Raw genomic sequence first — 18,854 nt, forward strand, 5'->3', positions numbered from 1 at the left:
TTGAGTTACAAACTTGGTTGTAAACTATATGTTTATTCTGGATATTGTAACTTCTGAGAAGTTAAGTAGGTTGATGGTCACTTAGGCTATCTGAAAGGCTACCAACTGCCCTAATTTTGTTGGAATTATTATTAAGAGTGCAGTCTAAGTTTGATTGCCTACCAGTACTTTTGTGGACTATAGTAACTGATGTAATTAACTGTGTAAAGCCATACAGGCTTATGGAATCAGATGGAGTATTGCTATTGATAACCTGATAGCCTATACTTAGGTCTCCTTGCTGTTTCATATTGTTTCATGTTGTATATGGTGGAATATCCAGTATAGGATATTTTCCACAGTGGTAGTATTTTTAACCTGGTGAGATATATATGCTCCTAAACAAAGCATTTTCCTATTATTGATTCTGAGCTGTGATATAAATTGTTCTGCAGTATTAAACTGTAGTATCTCCTATGCATATGTAGTTATATTTAGGCAATTCCATCTGCCTGCTTATTTGTCCTGTCAAGCCTAATTATAATGAAACCAGGTGGGGTAATTTCATTGTCAGTTATGTCTTTTTTCAGCCATGTTCTTGTAGCTCGGATTGTATACAGGGAATATGTGGCAATATAAGCAAGAATATCCTGGATTTTATTGCATATGCTTCTAAGATTAATATTTAGGAAGAGAAGGTGGAACTGGGGGTTGGGAGAGAAGAAAAGAGAATGGTACATTTAATATTGTGTTGTTAGTATTTTTTTCCTGTTGTGTGGTGATAGGGATTGAGTAAATGTCTCCACTGATATTTTGTATGAAAATATTATGCAGGAAAATGTGTAGCCAAATGCATTTGTGCTTTAGTTTTATTGGATTTCATTTGCAGCATACTTTAGAATTAAGATACCTGTAATTGAAAAAGTCTAAGAAGGTTTACTGGTACACCATGGGTGCTGTGGTGACTGATAGACTTGGTAACTGTTAGTGTGAGTATGGGTATGTAGGAGTATAAATTATATTTGTTTGGGAGTTATGGTAGTTGGTAAAGAGTGTGATTATGCTGAGGATGCACACTAATAGGGTCTGAATCAGAGTAATTTTTATGACATGTAAGTTAGATTTTGCTGGAGATATTAGTTTGCCCTGTGAAAGTGTTACTAGATAAGAGTAGCTATAGTTACAGCAGTCTAACTTCTAAAGGGACATGCTGGGTAGCAGCACTTTAAATTAGTCAGAGATAATAATTTCAAAACAACTGTGATTGGGTTATGTTCTGATTGTGTTGATGCAGGATTGGTTGGGAAAAGTGTAGAGGTGGAGTTGGGATATTTTAGATGTAGTATAGATGGTGGCTGGGGATTGGGGGTAGGGTAGGTGAAAGGAGGGAGCCTGAGCATATTGTGGGCAAACAGAGGGGGCTCAATAACTGAATCAGCAATGTAACTGTTGAGAAAAACAATCAGCAAATTTTGGCTATGGCATAAGGCAAGAAGGTTTGCAGAGATAGTTAACTGCATGAGTTGAACAGTGTAAAATAGAAGCTGAGAGAGGGAAAAGAAGAATTACAGGGAGCAGGACACAATCTCAGAAAGACAAGTGGAGATTTACATGTGTGGTTAAGTATTTAGAGAGTTAGCTGCAAGATACTCTAGCAAGGAGGAACAGGAGGAGCTGAGACTGTGCCACCTTCAGGTAACCGGCAAGACATGTGCAGCATGCACTGAACTACTTCACAGAAATTCTGTTTGGCTCTAAATTTTGTTAAGGCCTGGATAATATTCCATATTAAATGTGCTTCTTTCTTAAAATATATTACAGATTCCCTCTGTGACATATCCTTTTTATAAAACACTGTAGTGAAATGGCCTTCTTCCCATCTATGTTTCTAGAGATAGCATTTTATAGCAGTAATACCCAAACTGGAGGCTGATTAGGAGGACAGAGAGATAGAGCCCTGAATACATCATCACAACATCCACAAAGCAGTACTCGCATGGGTGTACAATTTGTCCCTGACCAATATATGGTAGCAAGGTGCACCATTTGCAGAGATGCTCTGCAGTTTTGTACGTTTTTTTTAATTGCTTACTGTATAACGAAAATGAAAGAATCATTCCATGAAAGGTTAATGCTATTGTAATATTTGCAGCACTGTGATATGCTCTGATAATGAGAAAGATAATCTTGTTATAAGGAGGTCCATATGTAGATATCCTGCTGTTATAACTAACAGAACCTTATTCTGTCACACAGATGGAAGCCACCACAGAAATGCATTGCAAGCCACCTAATAGTTTTAAAAGCTGCACCTTGTGCTGTTATATTAATGGCAGTCAGAAATGAAATGCAGCTCTAGTCAAGCAACATCTTTTAAACTTGTTAGGCAGCTCATGCTGTTACACATTTTTGACTGGTAGTGTATCAGGGTAGCCAGAATACCCCAGTGTATGTTCATGTTGTTTTCAATTAAAGGTATTTATTATGTGTTTGCCACATTGAATGCATTCATTGGAGAGCTGTATGAAAAAAAAGCTAGTAACTTTAAAAGCTGTAGCGCACATCATAATGCCTCTTATATGACAGTCAAAAGGTAAGGGTACCACTAGTCAGCTGTTAGTGCTAGAGTTAATTAATTGTGAAATTTTAAAAAAATAGATCTAGAGTGAGATTTTGAAATAAAAGTTATGGCTGGTAGCACAATCGTGACAAGGATCCACTGCTTAGGTCAGGAATTTCAGTATATCTTAGAACAAATATGCTGGCAGTCAGCTTTATCAAATGATTGGCTGAAGCTAAAGATGTCAGCCAAAAATAATAAAAAAGTGAAATCTAAATGCAGTTATAACCTACTGATTGTGTAGTGTTCTACTGCCAAACACATGTACAACAAGATGTTTTTATTGTGGTTACCACAAGAGATTTGCACTGAAACAATGGGCACTAACTTGATAGCAAATGCATACTCAGTCCAGAGAGTGTCAGGCACTCAAGCTATAAATGTAATTTTAATGCACATGTGCAGAGCAAGTCAGAAGTTAAATTACTGAACTCTTAGCTACAAAGTCTGTTGTATAACTCATGATCTGAAGTAGGGAGTTCATTTGTCATTAACCTGTGGGTCTTGGATCCGATATCAGATCCGAGCCAGCAACTTGTTTCAAGCTAATGGATCCGAGCTCCTAGCTCCTCCCTTCACCCATAATCCCTTGCTAACCCTCCATGACCTCAGATCTAGTTTGCCGCACTTGTAGATAGCTGGATTCCCTTGAGCTCAACAAGTAAATTGTCAGATAAGTGTGTTTTTTCTGTCAAACTTTCCTTTTTTGTTTAAAAATATAAAGTGTGTAAGTGTTAGGTACCCTTTAGTATAAAAATATATTTCTTTTAATTAGTTTTTTCCCTCCCTTCACTGGTCGTTAGTGAGTGTGTGTGTGTGTTGTGTTTTTGGGGCCTGTGTGTTTGTGTAGCACTACCTTTTCTTTTAAGTATGGCTGAGGCCCCAAAAGCCATCTTTTCTAAATGTACAGAGTGTGGCCATAAGCTCTCCCCGGCTGATGGCCACACTCAGTGCATTCGGTGCCTTGGGGTTGAACACCTCTCCTCAGGCTGTACCATTTGTGCAGCGTTCAACCCCAGGGCACTGAAAGAGCGGAGGTCGAAGCTGGTCTTGGCGGGACTTTTACCCCCGGGCTTGGCTCCGGCCTCTGCTGCTCCCGTGGCTCCACCACAGCCTGTGGTTGCTGCCATTCCTGCCCCCCTTCCTCCGTCCGGGACTCAAACTCCCGCTAAAGTGTCGGAGGACAGGGAGGTCAGGAGGGAGAAACGGAGGGAGAAGCACCACAAGCGGTGGGCTGAGACCTCCGTTTCTGCCCCGCCAGCTAAGCGGGCTTCTCCCTCCACTGCTTCTAGGTCTCCTCCTCCTCGGCTCCGATCCCCTTGTTTCTCCCCGGGGCCCGAGGAGGAGGAGGCCCGATCTCCATCGAGGTCATCGAGGCGGCATTCCAGGCCTGCCTCGGTGACCTCTTCGAGATCTACTTTTAGTATGCCCGATGCAGACTTGGACCGGATGATGCAAAGGTTCATCCAGGCCCAGCTGCAGATGGGAGTGCTCTTGCCTCCCCCCCCCTTCGGGGGGGAGCTCGACACCTTTTTTCCACCCTATTGCTCCTTCTCCAACCCACTATCCGGGTTCGGAGCGTTTGAAGCTGAACAGTGTTGGAGCTGGGGGTGGGTCGGTGCCGACAGTACTCGGTACTTCGGATCCGACACTGCCCTCGAGCCCGTCGGATCAGACCTCTCGGAGCCGTGGCCCGAGCTTCGGATCCGAGGGATTCAGTGTGCCTTCGGCTCCGTCCAGGTTGGAGCGCACTGGTCCTTCGGATCCAATGGTCTCGGCGCCGGTTCTGATCCCTTCATCGGATCCGAGTGGGAGCCAAATTTCAGATCCACGAGAGAGTGGTTCTCCCTCGGCCTTCGATGTTGTGGAGAGGGCTCTGTTGAGAGCATCCGGACCCCCGGTCCTTGTCTCGGCTCCTCCCTGCACTCCCTCTCTGCTTGGCCAGGCTTCCATCACCCGGCCAAAGGGACAGCGCTGCTTCAATGTCACAGATGGTTCCATTGGAACAAGATGTTGCTGGCGAGGCCTCCTCGGACAGCCCCCCCGAGGAAGTGCCCCGCAAGCATAAATGCAAGAGGAGGCACGTGGACTCCCCTGAGTCCTTAACCGAGGACACGGACTTGGAGGAAGGGGAAGGCTCCCCAAGATCGCCCCCTGAGGATGTCTCCTTTGGAGACATCATGGAGATGCTGAGGATCAGAGGTGGGTGGTCTGCCCCCAAGTCTTCCTCCGACGAGTCCGTGTTTCTGGAGGCATTAGAAGCAGGCCCGTCTACCTCTTGGGTGTCCCCTCCGGCCAACCCCCTGGTGGACCTCATTACCACCAGGGCGTGGAAGGATCCGGACACCGTGGAGCCAATACCAAAACGCCCAGACAAAATACTTAGCCCCCCCCTCAGACCGATCACACTGGAGTAAGGGCTCCCCCATAGATGCCATGTTGATGGCGGCAGCCACGAAGAGGGAATTGGCTCAGGAGAGCCCCTCAGTCCATCCACTGAGCAAGGAGTCCCGCTCGATGGACCGCTTAGGGAAGCGAGTTTTTAGTTCAGCGACCTTCTCGGTAAGGTCTCTGAACTATATGGCACGTCATCAGGATGTAGCGAGATCTTATCAAAGAATATGCTGTCTCCCCTCTTGAGTCCATGTCAGTGAATGACAAGCAATTGTACTCCACCCGAATGGCCACTCTGAGATCAATTTCTAATACCTCTATGCGGCTATTGTCCCACGCCACAGAGGGAGCCGCTAGGGCTAGCGGAGCAGGCCTAGTCATGAGACGTCAGGCCTGGCTCCATCATTGTGACTTTGCGGAGCCTTTTAAAGCATCCTTTGCGAATGTCCCTTTCGATAGTTCTGCCCTGTTTGGCAAAACGGTTCGCGAGACACTTGTCCAGAGCGAGAAGGATGGGAAGACATTGTCTGCTGTCGGAGTCCGCTTCTCTGCTCCCCAGCGGTCCTTTTCGAAGAACCAAAAGGGTCAGAAGAAGATGTGGTTCCGGAAATCACAACATTCCCAACCCGCTCCGGATAACCAGTCCTACCATGGCAGAGGAGGACAGGGAGGACTCCGCCCCAGGGGCAGAGGGGCTCCGAGAAACTTTGGGTCCAGAGAACCTTTCTCTGAGCGGCCCGCGCAGCAGCCCTGAAGGGTTGCCCGGCTGCTCCACTCTGGAGGCAGTCGGGGGGTGCTTCTCGGAACACCTAGCGGCATGGGAGTCCATCACTACAGACCGCTGGGTGCTTCGCATTATATCCAGAGGGTACAAAATACCATTACTCCATGTCCCCAAATTCAACCGATCAGAGGGAGGCCGCAGCCACAGAAATTCAGCAGCTGCTAAGAAAAAGAGCTATCCAGCCCGTCCCCCAAGACCAGCTCAGATTAGGGTTCTACTCCAGGTTCTTTTTGGTGCCAAAAAAGATGGGGGACTTGAGACCGATTCTAGACCTTTCCTGCTTTAACCTGTCAGTAACCAAGGAAAAATTCCGAATGGTCACTCTTCAATCTATTCTCCGCCTTTTAAGGGAGAACAATTGGATGTGCTCTATAGACCTCAAGGATACGTACTACCACATTCTAATGGACAGACGATCCAGGAGGTTCCTCCGCTTCCAGCTGGGAGCCAGTCACTACCAGTTCAGGGTCCTTCCCTTTGGCCTCATCACAGCCCCCAGGGTGTTCACCAAGGTATTAGCAGTGATTGCGGCCCACCTGAGACTCCAGGGAATACAGATCTTTCCGTACCTGGACGACTGGCTCCTGACCGCCCCAACAAGGCATCTACTTTGCTCAGCCAGAGACTTATTTCTCCGCCTAGCCCCACAGTTAGGCATTACCATCAATGTCGACAAATCCCTTCTGGCCCCAACACAAGTCATAGAATTCATAGGTGCCAGAATAGACACCAGAGAGCTATGAGCCTTCCTAACTTCCGAGAGAATCCGGAATTTCCAACTCCATGTGCGGGCTATCCTCCAATCAGAGACTTCACCAGCGGAATTGGTCTTGAGGGCACTAGGCTCCATGGCAGCAGAGATTATGCTTCTCCCATGCACCCATCTGAACATGCGGGTACTGCAATGGACACTTCTAGTGCAATGGTCTTTTCTATCCCTTCCTCTTCACCACCCCATTGCTATCAGCAAGGCTTGCAGGAGGGCTCTATTATGGTGGCTCCAAGCCTCAGACCTCCATACGGGCCATCCCTTCTGCACCTCTCGCCACGGTGACCATGGACGCCTCCCGCCTCGGGTGTGGGGGGGGCATTATTCAGGCAGGATGGTCCAAGGCACGTGGAATGACACAGAGACCTCCCTGCATATCAACGTTCTGGAGATGAGAGCAGTGCTGTTTGCGTTGCAAGCACTTCAGGATCTCCTCCCCATAGGAACGATTGCAATTCAGTCAGACAACATGTCGGTTGTCTGGTACATCAACAAACAGGGGGGAACCAGATTTTACCCTCTATGCCACGAAGCCATGAGAGTGTGGGAATGGGCTATCTCCACCAACTGCTTTCTCATTGCAACGCACATTCCGGGATGGACCAACATCCTAGTGGACAAGCTCAGTCGCACCCTTCTTACCTCGTACGAGTGGTCTCTCAATCCACTAGTAGCGAAGCAGATATTCGCAATATGGGGGCAAACCTGCTGCAATCTTTTTGCGTCTCCATCAAACACCAAATGCGGCAATTTCTTTGCTCTAATCCCCCCTCCAGGGGAAACTCCAAGCAACGCTCTGGTGCATGCTTGGCCACCTGGTCTACTTTATGCCTATCCTCCTCTACCCCCGATGCTGCAACTCTTACAGAAAGCCTCACAGTTGGGGAGCAGGATGATCCTCATTGCCCCATTCTAGCCTCGGCAAATTTGGTTCCCTTACCTGTGGTCTCAGCTTGTGAATCCTCCTTGGATTCTAGATCCCAGTCCAGATCTCATCTCCCATCCGTCGAACTTACCAACCCCAAACCTGGACAATCTGAAACTGACAGCTTGGTTGCTCCAGTTCCACTCCTAGTTAGGACTCCCGGTATCTCTTCACCAGTCAAAGCCATCCTTGTGGCAGCGCATAAGCCCTCCACCAGGAAAGTGTACCGCAGTAAATGGAAACGTTTTTCCATCTGGGTGGAGCATCATGATCTAGATCCCTTTACGGCTCCTCTTCTGTCTATATTAGACTTCCTAACCGAACTCTTTCAGGAAGGCACTAGTTGTTCAACTGTCAAAGTGCAGTTGGCAGCCATATCACATTACCATGTGGGACATGATACAGGGCCTTTGATGTTGGCCAAGTTGTGTAAATCCTTTCTCAAGGGCACCTTCTTACTTAGACCCCCTATAAAGGAAGCCGTGCCACCATGGGATCTTACACTAGTTCTTCAAGCCTTGACTGCTCCACCTTTTGAACCCACTGCTTCAGTAGATCTCAAATTCCTGTCTTGGAAAACAGCATTCCTTGTAGCCATCACTTCAGCAAAAAAGAGTTTCGGACCTTCAAGCTCTTTCTGTGAAGCCTCCTTATTTGATCTTTCACCCAGACAGAGTGTACCTCAGGATCAATCCCTCTTTTCTTCCCAAGATAGCATCAGAAACCAACATAAATCAATCCATAAATTTACCGGTTTTCTTCCCTAAATATCAGAATAAGGGAGAGTACAAGCTGCAGTCATTAGATGTTCATAGGCAGCTTCGCTTTTATACTCATAGAACAGCTGGCCATAGGCAATCCGACCAGCTGTTCATTTCCTTTGCCAAATTTAATTTGGGGAAAGCAATTTCAAAAGTATCTTTATCACGCTGGATTTCTCAATGTATCCTATTGGCGTATCAAACCACTGGGAGACCCGCACCCGAAGGAGTTCGTGCTCTTTCCACCCGCTCCATTTCTACTTCTGCGGCCTTTAAGTCTAGAGTTCCATTGGATGATATTTGTTCGGCAGCCACTTGGGCTTCATCTCATACCTTTATTAACCACTACAAACTGGACGTGATTTCTAGAGGGAGAGCATCCTTTGGCTCTGCGGTGCTTCGCAATATCCTTCCATGATGGCCACCCAAGGTGCAGGTAGCTGGGGACTCTGTCCCACAGGTTGCTGACAAATGAACTCCCTACTTCAGATTAAGAAGTTATGTACTCACCATAACGTTCCATCTGAGTAGGTAGCTTCATTTGTCTGCAACCATCCCCCCCTCCTTCCCCCTGGCCGATCTATTTGTAGTTGGATACCCATTTTTTTGGGTAAATATTGAGGGGCAAACTTGATCTGAGGTCATGGAGGGTTAGCAGGGGATTATGGGTGAAGGGAGGAGCTAGGAGCTCGGATCCATTAGCTTGAAACAAGTTGCCGGCTCGGATCCGATATCGGATCCAAGACCCACAGGTTGCAGACAAATGAAGCTACCTACTCAGATGGAACGTTATAGTGAGTACATAACTTCTTATTACCAAAAAATGTATTTTATTTTATATTAAGTAGGTATTGTCACATATGGGCAGCTAAAAATTATCATGTATTATAAAGAATTATGACTCTGGCTTTAATCCTAACTATTTCCTATTTCTTCAAGAAATGGGATGACAAAAAAATTGTCCACAAGAATGAACTTCATCCTTGGTGTAATTTCTTGACATCCATTTCTGTAACATAGCAAGTGGTTTATGATCACAAACCGTATCATAATTTCCTGTATTATATGTTCCAATTATATTTATTCTGTGCTATTTTACTATCACAATATTACTTTGTTTCTTCTGTGTTTTATTCTTTTCTGCTAGAATCTATTGTACTGCTATATGAAAAGATAGTATTGTTCTAATTTCTGGTTTAGCTGATTTTGTTGTGGCACAGAGTCAGTAGACTGACTATATAGGTCTAGAAATCACATTGTCTTGGAACAGATTCATTAATAGTATATTGCTGAGACATTACCTTCTTGAAAGGTACAACATTCACTTTTTCATTGCTAGGAGCTGGGCTGAAAAACACCTTTTTGTGTCAGTGTGAAATTCACTCAGTTTTTATAACAACGATGGTATACATGAATTCTCTTTCTTTACATTCCTTGTTTTTCCTTTACAGCTGACTGGAAAATGTGGGGGAGATATCTCATGCCTAAATTCAGGAACATTATTGCTTTAATGATAAAGACCTTTATGCGAATGAAAAGAATGCCTGGGTGAGTATCTGCAGTGCTGTATAACCTTAACTATACCATATGCATTCATTGCTTGAATCTAATTGAGTTCTGACAGAGTGCTACAGAAACAACTCAAGATATAAATTGATAAGTACATTTTTTGGCAATTCTTTCCAAAGTTCTACAGTATTCTAATTGCTTTTGCTTGATTAATTTAGATCATATTTGCTGGCTTCTGATCTGTGTTGAAAGTGTTATTTTTCTGAGTGGAAAGTGCTATTTTCCCTCACCCTTAATCCTGCTCTGTTAAATACTGGCCAAACAACTTGTGTGTTTTATCTGATTGTCTCAAGGCTTGCTGATATAATTAAGATTCCCTGTTTGTTACCTCTGCATTCATCGCTTGAATCTAATTGAGTTCTGACTGAGAGTGCTACAGAAACAACTCAAAATATACATTGATAAGTATATTTTTGGCACTTCTTTCCAAAGTTCTACAGTATTCTAATTGCTTTTGCTTGATTGATTTAGATCATACTTGCTGGCTTCTGATCTGTTTTGAAAGTGTTATTTTTCCCCCACCCTTAATCCTGTTCATTTAAATACTGGCCAAACAACTTGTGTGTTTTATCTGATTGTCTCAAGGCTTGCTAGTATAATTAAGATTCCCTGTTTGTTACCTCTGCATTCATTGCTTGAATCTAATTGAATTCTCACTGAGAGTGCTACAGAAACAACTCAAAATATAAATTGATAAGTATATTTTTTGGCACTTCTTTCCAAAGTTCTACAGTATTCTAATTGCTTTTGCTTGATTGATTTAGATCATATTAGCTGGCTTCTGATTTGCGTTGAAAGTGTTATTTTTCTGAGGCTTCCCCCACCCTGCCCTCCGTATTGGTGTTTTCTTTTTATACTTGGTGGCTTTGCAATTTCCCGCCCCTACTGTATATTCGATCTGACACTCCTCCCAGTCTAGTGTCTTTAGCTCATTCTACGTAATACGGAGAGAAAAAAACATTTTTTTTGCACTTTATTCATCTGCTTACTGTGCTTTTGTTTCTTCCTACTTTATTACTTGTTTTGCTCTTGCTGCCTGTTCTTAAAAGTACTTAATAGCATTTATTCTGCAGCATTTATTACTGCTTGTTAGTAGCTGATTAAATTGCAACAGTTATTCTAAGCCTTTAGATTACGCACTTGGGCTTTAGACCAGTTGTTTCACATTAGGAAGGTTTGTGGTCTGCATTGTTGTGGCAGGACAGGAAGCTTATATCCTTCTGAGTTGGGAGCTGCTGATTGAAGGCTTAGTGTCTGTTCTAAAGTGTATTAGTTCTGGTTTAAACACTTGGGCTTTGGACCACCTTTTTTACATTAAGAAGGTATGGTCTGCACTCTTGTCGGAGGCTGGATTCTGCCCTTCTGAGCTGGGAATTTCTGGCCACAGGCTTACTGTGCCTGCTTATTTGAACTGTTTCTTTCTGAAATTGGTGTGCCTTGTTGCTGCAGCATAGACCAGATTCAGGCCTGCTGAATCTAGCTTTGTTTGTATAACATGAGCACTGACCCAGGCCATCTTTTTGGAGAAGGTTCCCCTGCACCCTAGCAGCAGGAGTGTGCAGTTAGAACTTGTCTGATTGAAGACTGCTGGTCCAGGGCTCAATTTTGAGCTTTTTTCTGGTTAATTGGGTAACTTGTTTAAATCAGTTGTTTGTTTTCTATTGTTTTATATATATAAAATTGCATTCTATTCATCTGCTTGTACTGTATTTGTGTTTCTTCCTACTTTATTACTAGTGGTATTGACTACAACTCTGATCTGAGATATATAACAATAAGTATCCTTTTCTGTCCATTTAAAGAGTTTTTTTGATTGCATCTGCTTTATTTTCTGAAAAAAAATATATAAATATATATATATATATATATATATATATATATATATATATATATATATACACGTTTCGTACCTTTCTAAGCTAGTATAGTCCAGTTTTCAGGTTAAGTGTTGAATTCAGGGCTGTGCTACAAATCTCTGTGTTTGCCCATACCTTATTTGGATAGAAGGAATTTTCTCTGTTCACCTGTAAGAGAGGGGAGCTTTGAGCAGCCTATCTGTCCCTGGAGGAGTGGTTCAGCCCAGAAATTAGTAGCTTATTGGCCATTTTGGGATAGTTACTATCTATTTCATTTCCCTGCTATAAATACCGCATTTGCCAGTTTTGCAAGCCAGGCAGCGCTGGTTAGCTAGGGTATAACTATTCCTGGCTCCACAAAGTCTCCTCTTCAATTTTTCCTTTGGAACTAGACAAACTTTCAACTTAAGCACTCACGCCATTCATTTCTCAGCCTGGCACTTGCTCAAAACTCATAGCAAGCACTTATAAACCCTAGCACTAGACCCTCCTATACTGTACATGACAAGGCTGTCTATTCAACCTTACCAACCATTCAGTAAAATAGTTCACTGTACCTATCCAGGCATGTCCAAAGGGCAGTTTCAGGTGTACTCTGCAGTCCAACTGGTGAATCTGGGCATTTTGAGGCAATGTTACAACTGCCTCTTGTACACAGACAACCCGCTCCTCCTACCACCAAACACTAATACATGTGAGAGATGCAATTATACAGCCAAACTGGAGGCTAAGCTCTCTCAACCCAAGGCTGGATCAAACAGTCAAGAGGAGAAGGGAAATACTTGCATCACACCACCAGTCTCACATAGACCCATTAAATCAGCACCAGCAAAAAACACATAAATACACACAAAACATACTCGGAGGTTCTAAATAAAAATCTACAAAAGCAACAGAGACCTCCAAAGCAGACATCCAAGCAACCTCCACCCCCCCCAACACAAATCATGAAACACATACTTCACAAAACCAGTGTGCCATGCAATCACAGATCTTAAGGCAAAATAACATACCTAACATACTAGTAATAGGTGACTCTATAGTCAGACACACTAACGTCCCACTCACTAGGCTGAATAAAGAAAAGGTTAATGTTAGCTGCCTGTCGGGTGCCAGGATCCACCATATAACACAAGCACTCAGGTCACTCCAGAGCAAGTACAAATACAACTCTGCCATTGTCCATGTTGGTGTGAATGACTGAGCTGTACCTCCCTGGACTACATGAAAAGAAACATGGAAGAGCTCTCTGATCTTGTAGCCCAGGCCAGTATGACCCTGACCCTGAGTAGCATTGTGCCCTCACCAAGAATGGTACCACAGTATAAAGAAAAAATTATCAATTTCAACAATTGGATAAGTTTCTGGTGTCATTTAAAGGGGATCCAGTGTCTGTCTGCCTGGGATGACATGCTCGACAAGCCATGCTGCTTCGCTAGAGATGGCTTGCACCTGTCACCCTTAGGCTTTTGACTACTGGCCAAGGCCTTTTTTTAGGCAAGGCTCAAAAGCAAACCCACCGCCATAAATAGCACAAGTAACAAAAAACTGAGGGTAATGCTACTCAATGCCAGAAGACTAAACCTCAAAATGCATGGACTTGAGGCACTCCTCAGTATGGAGAAAATTGATATATATGCAGTAACAGAAACTGGGTTTAAGGCTCCAGAGAGCAACCCAGCACTACCAGGCTACAACTCATACCATAGATTTCAGCCACAAAACCTGGACCAAAATACAAAAGGTGTGAGGTGTATCCATATTCATCAAGGATACCCACACCTCCAGGTTAGTGGCACAGCACGATGCTTCAGACATCATCCACTTGCAACTAACAACGGGCAAAACTGCAATTCAGATTGTAGCTTCTACAGATCACCCACCATGTCCCAGGACCCCCATTCCACATTTCTGGAAACACTGGGAAATATAAAGGTCCTACCAGGCACCCTAATATTGGGTGATTTCAATTACCCAAACATTAATTGGGAGAACTACTCAAGTACTAACTCCCTTGCCCAACATTTCCTAGAATTTATAAACTCAAAACACCCTGGATCAACTGGTCAACACTCCCACCAGAGGTGACAACATATTGGACCTCGTCATCACCAACATGGGCGACTAGTGCTCCAGACCGGAGGTCAACCCCTCACTGGTTAGATCTGACCATAAACAAATCACTTTGGATATTCACATTCCGCCCCCACCCCCAGACAAGGAAACCACCGTGAAAAACGTTTCCAAAGCAAACTTCACGTTACATAAGACTGAGGTGGAAAGTTTCAAAGCCCCCATGCTAAAGTATAACATTGTCCAAGCTGCAAAATCCTTTACTAATGCAATCTGTGGGCACCTACAAGAATGCATGGATCATGCTATCCCAAGCAAAACCACGACTCACTCCTCCAAGAATAGGAAACCAGTCTGGTGGACTCCTGCCATAAACAAGGTATACAATAGAAGGAGGAAACTAGTACAGAAAAGAGTAAAATTCCAAGAAGGGAAAACATCCCTGATCAGTATCAGCAAGAAACTACGATCCCTCATAAAATCATCCAAGGCGTGTTTTGAAAGAAAAATTGCCAAGGACTCCAAAGATAACCACAAGGCATTCTTTAGCTATGTCAATAATCTAAGTGGCAATGCTCAGATCTGCACAGAGTTAGTGCAGAATGATACAAAATACAGTGAACTGACTGATATTGCCAACATCCTGGCAGACAGGTTCAGTGCAAACTTCACCCCCCCCCTCACCCCCAAAAGGGCCCATAACCATACCAGATGAATGTAGAGCTCCTGAAATCAAAGACACTCAGGTTAAAACAGCCCTCTCCAAAGCCAAAAACACAGCATCAATGGGACTGGATGGTGTCCCAGGCTGCATCCTAGATGAGCTCAAAGATGAACTAATCCCTCACCTAAACACACTGTTCAAACTCAGCCTCTCCACAGGTTACATACCCATAGAGTGGCACACAGCAATGGTTATTCTGCTCCACAAAGGTGGAGCCACAACAGACCCCAGGAACTATTGCCCTATAAGCCTGACTAGCTTGGTCTGCAAGGCTATTTAGCACATCATCATGGAACTTATTAACAGAGACATTGGGAACCTCCAAACACTGGACTCTACCCAGTTCAGCTTTGTTAAGGGCAGATCATGCCTCCTAAACCTGGTGGACTTCTTTGAGACAGCTACCAAGGCTATAGATGAGGGTAAGATGGTACACACAGCCTACCTAGACCTCGCAAAGGCCTATGACACCATTCCCCATTTTGGTATTATAGACAAGCTCACCAGCCTGAACATAAACCCCTATGTCACAAGATGGGTTGCCAACTGGCTCATTGACAGAACCCACATGGTAAGAGTTGCAGGAGCTAGGTCTGACTCTAAACTGGTTACAAGTGGCATTCCCCAGGGTTCAGTCCTAGGACCCCTCCTGTTTGACACAGACTTCTCAGACGTACAGGCAAGCACAGGAGGACTATGGACGACTGCAAACTAGGGGCTATAACTGACACTCCGGCTGACACAGACATCCTCCAAAAGGGTCTCACTGAGACGAACATCTGGTGTCAAAATCATGGCCTCAAGCTAAATGCCAAAAAGTGCATAGTCATCCCCTTTGGAAAAAACAAAGTACCCACAAACTACCACATAGGAGGTAGTCCCCTAAATACGGAAGACGTAATAAGAGATCTGGGGACCCAAGTATATAGTAAACTCTCCTTTGATAATCACATTGCCAAAGTGGTTAGAAAATCCTTCTACGTGGCACACCTTATCACAAAAGGGTTTGCATCCAGATCAAAAGAGGTCATTGTGCCCCTCTACTCATCGCTCATCAGACCCATCATAGAGTACAATGTCCCATTTGGGATGTATCTTACAAGACACCTGCAACAGCTGTAAAGACCACAGAAGTACCTCACCAAGAGAATCACTGGCCTCAAACAGATGCCCTATGCAGCGCGACTGAAGAAACTCCAGCTGTACTCGGTTGCATACCACCTACTCAGAGGTGATCTTTGCCTGACATACAAGGCCATGTCCAACCCAGAACTGATGGACATGCTCCACCTAAAGAAAAGCTTATCCCCTCAAGCCACACGCTCTAGGGATCTAAACCTCACCACAACAATAAATAGGACGTGCTGGAGGGATAGCTTCCTGTCACAGAGACTTCCCATGCTTTGTAACAAGATTCCAATCTACATTAGGCAGAGCTCCTCGCTAACACTCTTCAAGAGAAACCTTGACGAGTGGATGGGAAACAGAACGTTTACCCTGGGGATCACTTCAGTGGCTCTGCTGGACAGAGGCACAATGAACTAATCTAAGGGGGCGGCAAAAGCCAACACATTCTGGCTAGGCTTATAAATGCCTTCGGGCAGATAGCCTAGTACCTACCTATGAACCTATGAACCTATAAAACAGACAAAGGCAGAGGTTCAATTATTCAGTACTTACATTAGAAATTGATGACTTTTGACAACATATTGCATGCATATGTAGAAAACTGCTTATAGTCATGCTGTTGAGGTTATGTATACTACCAGACCGCAAATCATTGACAGATACTAACAGTATCATCCACAGCATGGTGTCTACCCATGTCATACACACATGTCTACCCATGTTAGTACATAACTGTAGTAGAATGCATACTGGCCATTGAAAGATACTGTGACATGTTCACTATGTGTACAACAGGGTATGCCACATGTCCCATGTGTCTACTATGCACGTACATACAGACAGTGCGCACCCACCATGTTCACAGATGTACACTTGCTAATCTGTACTGCACACATCACACACATACTGTACACTCACTAACACATGCTGGCAACACATTACACATCAGCCAAGTGGCACATGGTTGGACAATACATAGGCAGACCTAACAGTGGTGTAAACAATGCTACATTGACAGTAAGAGCTTTGATGAATAATGTCTGCTGAGATATGCCTACAAGGATGTCATTACACTTTCCTGTTGACAACTTGCTAATATTGATACACTGCTATAGTGTCACCCTGTGCATCAGCACCATGTTAGCCTGTTCCTCCATCAATGTTGCAGATGACAGGAGGCAACACAGGTATCATCATATGCACAGGGCGTTTTGTTGTTTGCCAGAGCCTGACATCGACCCATCCAATCGACATGTCTGTGTGTGTGTGTGTGTGTGTGTGTGTGTGTGTGTGTGTGTGTGTGTGTGTGTGTGTGTGTGTGTGAGGGACAACAGTACAGCATGGGCCAATGTTGCTGTAATGTGTGTGTGTATGTGGGAGCCCTAGTTGTTTGGTTAATGTGTGTGTGTCTGCATGCACACAGCTCTGCCATGTGGCTGCCATATGCAGTAGTTTGTGGGACAGCCACAGGCTGTACCTGCTAGGCCATACAGATTACTGTCTCTGGCCACAGACACAGTACCTGTGCCTGGCAGGGGTGCTACGGACAGTATCGGGTACCAACCCTGACTGGGTACTGTCCTCAGAGGCAGAGGTGGGATGACTGGACCCATGTCCCTGCTGGGAATGGCCAGAGCCACGTGCACGTGGTCTACTGGGACAGTCAATGGACAGGCCAGCCCCAGCATTGCTGGGGCTGGTACTGCCACTACAGGAGCGGCTGTGACCCGGGGGTCATCCACAACCACTGCTAGCTGTTGCTGTTGCTGGCATGCGTCCGCGTCAACGTCGCAACCGTCCTGCATGGTCCTGGCTCATGGATGACATATTGTGGAGGGCATCTATTGTCTCCCTCCAATGTCTATCAATGACCTCGGTGTAAGTCCGGATGGCACCGGCAAGGTCATGGATGCTGTCATTGATAGCGGTGCAATGTGTCCTCTTCGCCCTAAGTCCCTGCCTGGTGTACCGTTCCATACGTGCCTGAGCCTGCATTACAGCCCAGAACATACTGGATGTCGTGAGACCAGTGAGGGAACACCTGCCAGAGGCAATACGACCAGCGGTGCTCCCCCGAGAAACCCTGGACCTCCGCCTATGTGGTACCATTCCAGGAATATGGCTATGACTGCTGTGAGGGGATGCAAGTCCCATGGGTACCACACTCTCCTGGTCAGTGCCAACTGTATGCTGTCCCTCGCCTATGGCCATTGATGGTGAGAGATGTATTGGCAGTATGAGTGTGCGTATAGATGGGGTTGAACGCTGTGTACTGTTGATTGGTGGACCGACAGACCCTGTCAAACCTCCCTGTGTCAAAATACATGTCTCATCATCAGCAATATTCCTGGCAGTGGCTTCAGGTTCCCTGCTGCATTCGGCCAGCCCTAACTCAGCACCTGTGAGAAGAAGACAGGAAACACACTTTATGGTCTACATATGAACACATGTACAGATGCACAGATGCACACATGCACACATGAACAGTAATACACTCCTCACTACAGCACATACACACACACCAGCAATCCAACACATACTCTACAGTGGGTGAAGGTGGGTGTCAGTATCAAAAGGTAAAAAGTCACCACACATGTGTCAGCATGCAGAATATGTGTTGCACAAGACCATACAGTGCTAGTGTAGATTCCCCAATGTAATGGCAGTATACATGGCTTTGTTGCAACTGTGTCGTTGTTCAGTGATTGGCTACACCCTGGAACACAATTTGTACATGGACACAACCCAATGTGTGTCAAGTGACCTATACACCCACTAGCATTCCAGGACATATATGTGACACTTTGTTTGGATGGCAACTGCTGTGCATATTGTGTATACTGGCATATGTAAGCACACACACAACATGCTATGCATATTGTGTATAGGTGCACATGTTTGCACACGCACAACATTGAGGTGCAAAGCAATGACTGCTATGAGTATAACATGTTTTCATGTACTGCATATGATAAACGTGTTCTGTTGTGTACAGCTGTAGCAACTATGCATATCTAAGATGCAGTACAGTCCTGCCACACTTGTGTCTGCTGCACTGTGCATTGTATGTGCTTCAGGCAGCTACTGACTTTAATGTGATGATTAATGTCTCACAGCAAACATGGACAGCATGCATTATGCGTAGGTGTGTTACGTGTACATGGCCTACACCTCACCTATGTCATGCACATTTCATTACCATTATTAAAGAGTTAACACACTCACCAGCATGTACCATCTGCCCTGCTGTCACACCAGAGGGACCTACAAGA

The 18,854-nt window shown here is 44.9% G+C and overlaps 1 protein-coding gene across 3 annotated transcripts in view; it reads left to right on the forward strand.

The window, feature by feature from the left end:
• Window positions 1-18,854, forward strand: part of LOC122788685 (ABC transporter G family member 23-like) — a 1,725,589-nt gene that overhangs the window by 657,605 nt on the left and 1,049,130 nt on the right. For all 3 annotated transcript variants that reach the window (XM_044055583.1, XM_044055595.1, XM_044055590.1), the window contains exon 9: window positions 9,684-9,780. In XM_044055583.1, coding sequence (XP_043911518.1) covers window positions 9,684-9,780 — 97 coding nt within the window. The remainder of the gene's footprint in view (window positions 1-9,683; window positions 9,781-18,854) is intronic.

This window comes from Protopterus annectens, chromosome 1.part2 (genome assembly GCF_019279795.1).
Source record: "Protopterus annectens isolate FY-2018-M chromosome 1.part2, PAN1.0, whole genome shotgun sequence".
Classification (NCBI taxonomy): Eukaryota; Metazoa; Chordata; order Ceratodontiformes; family Protopteridae; genus Protopterus; species Protopterus annectens.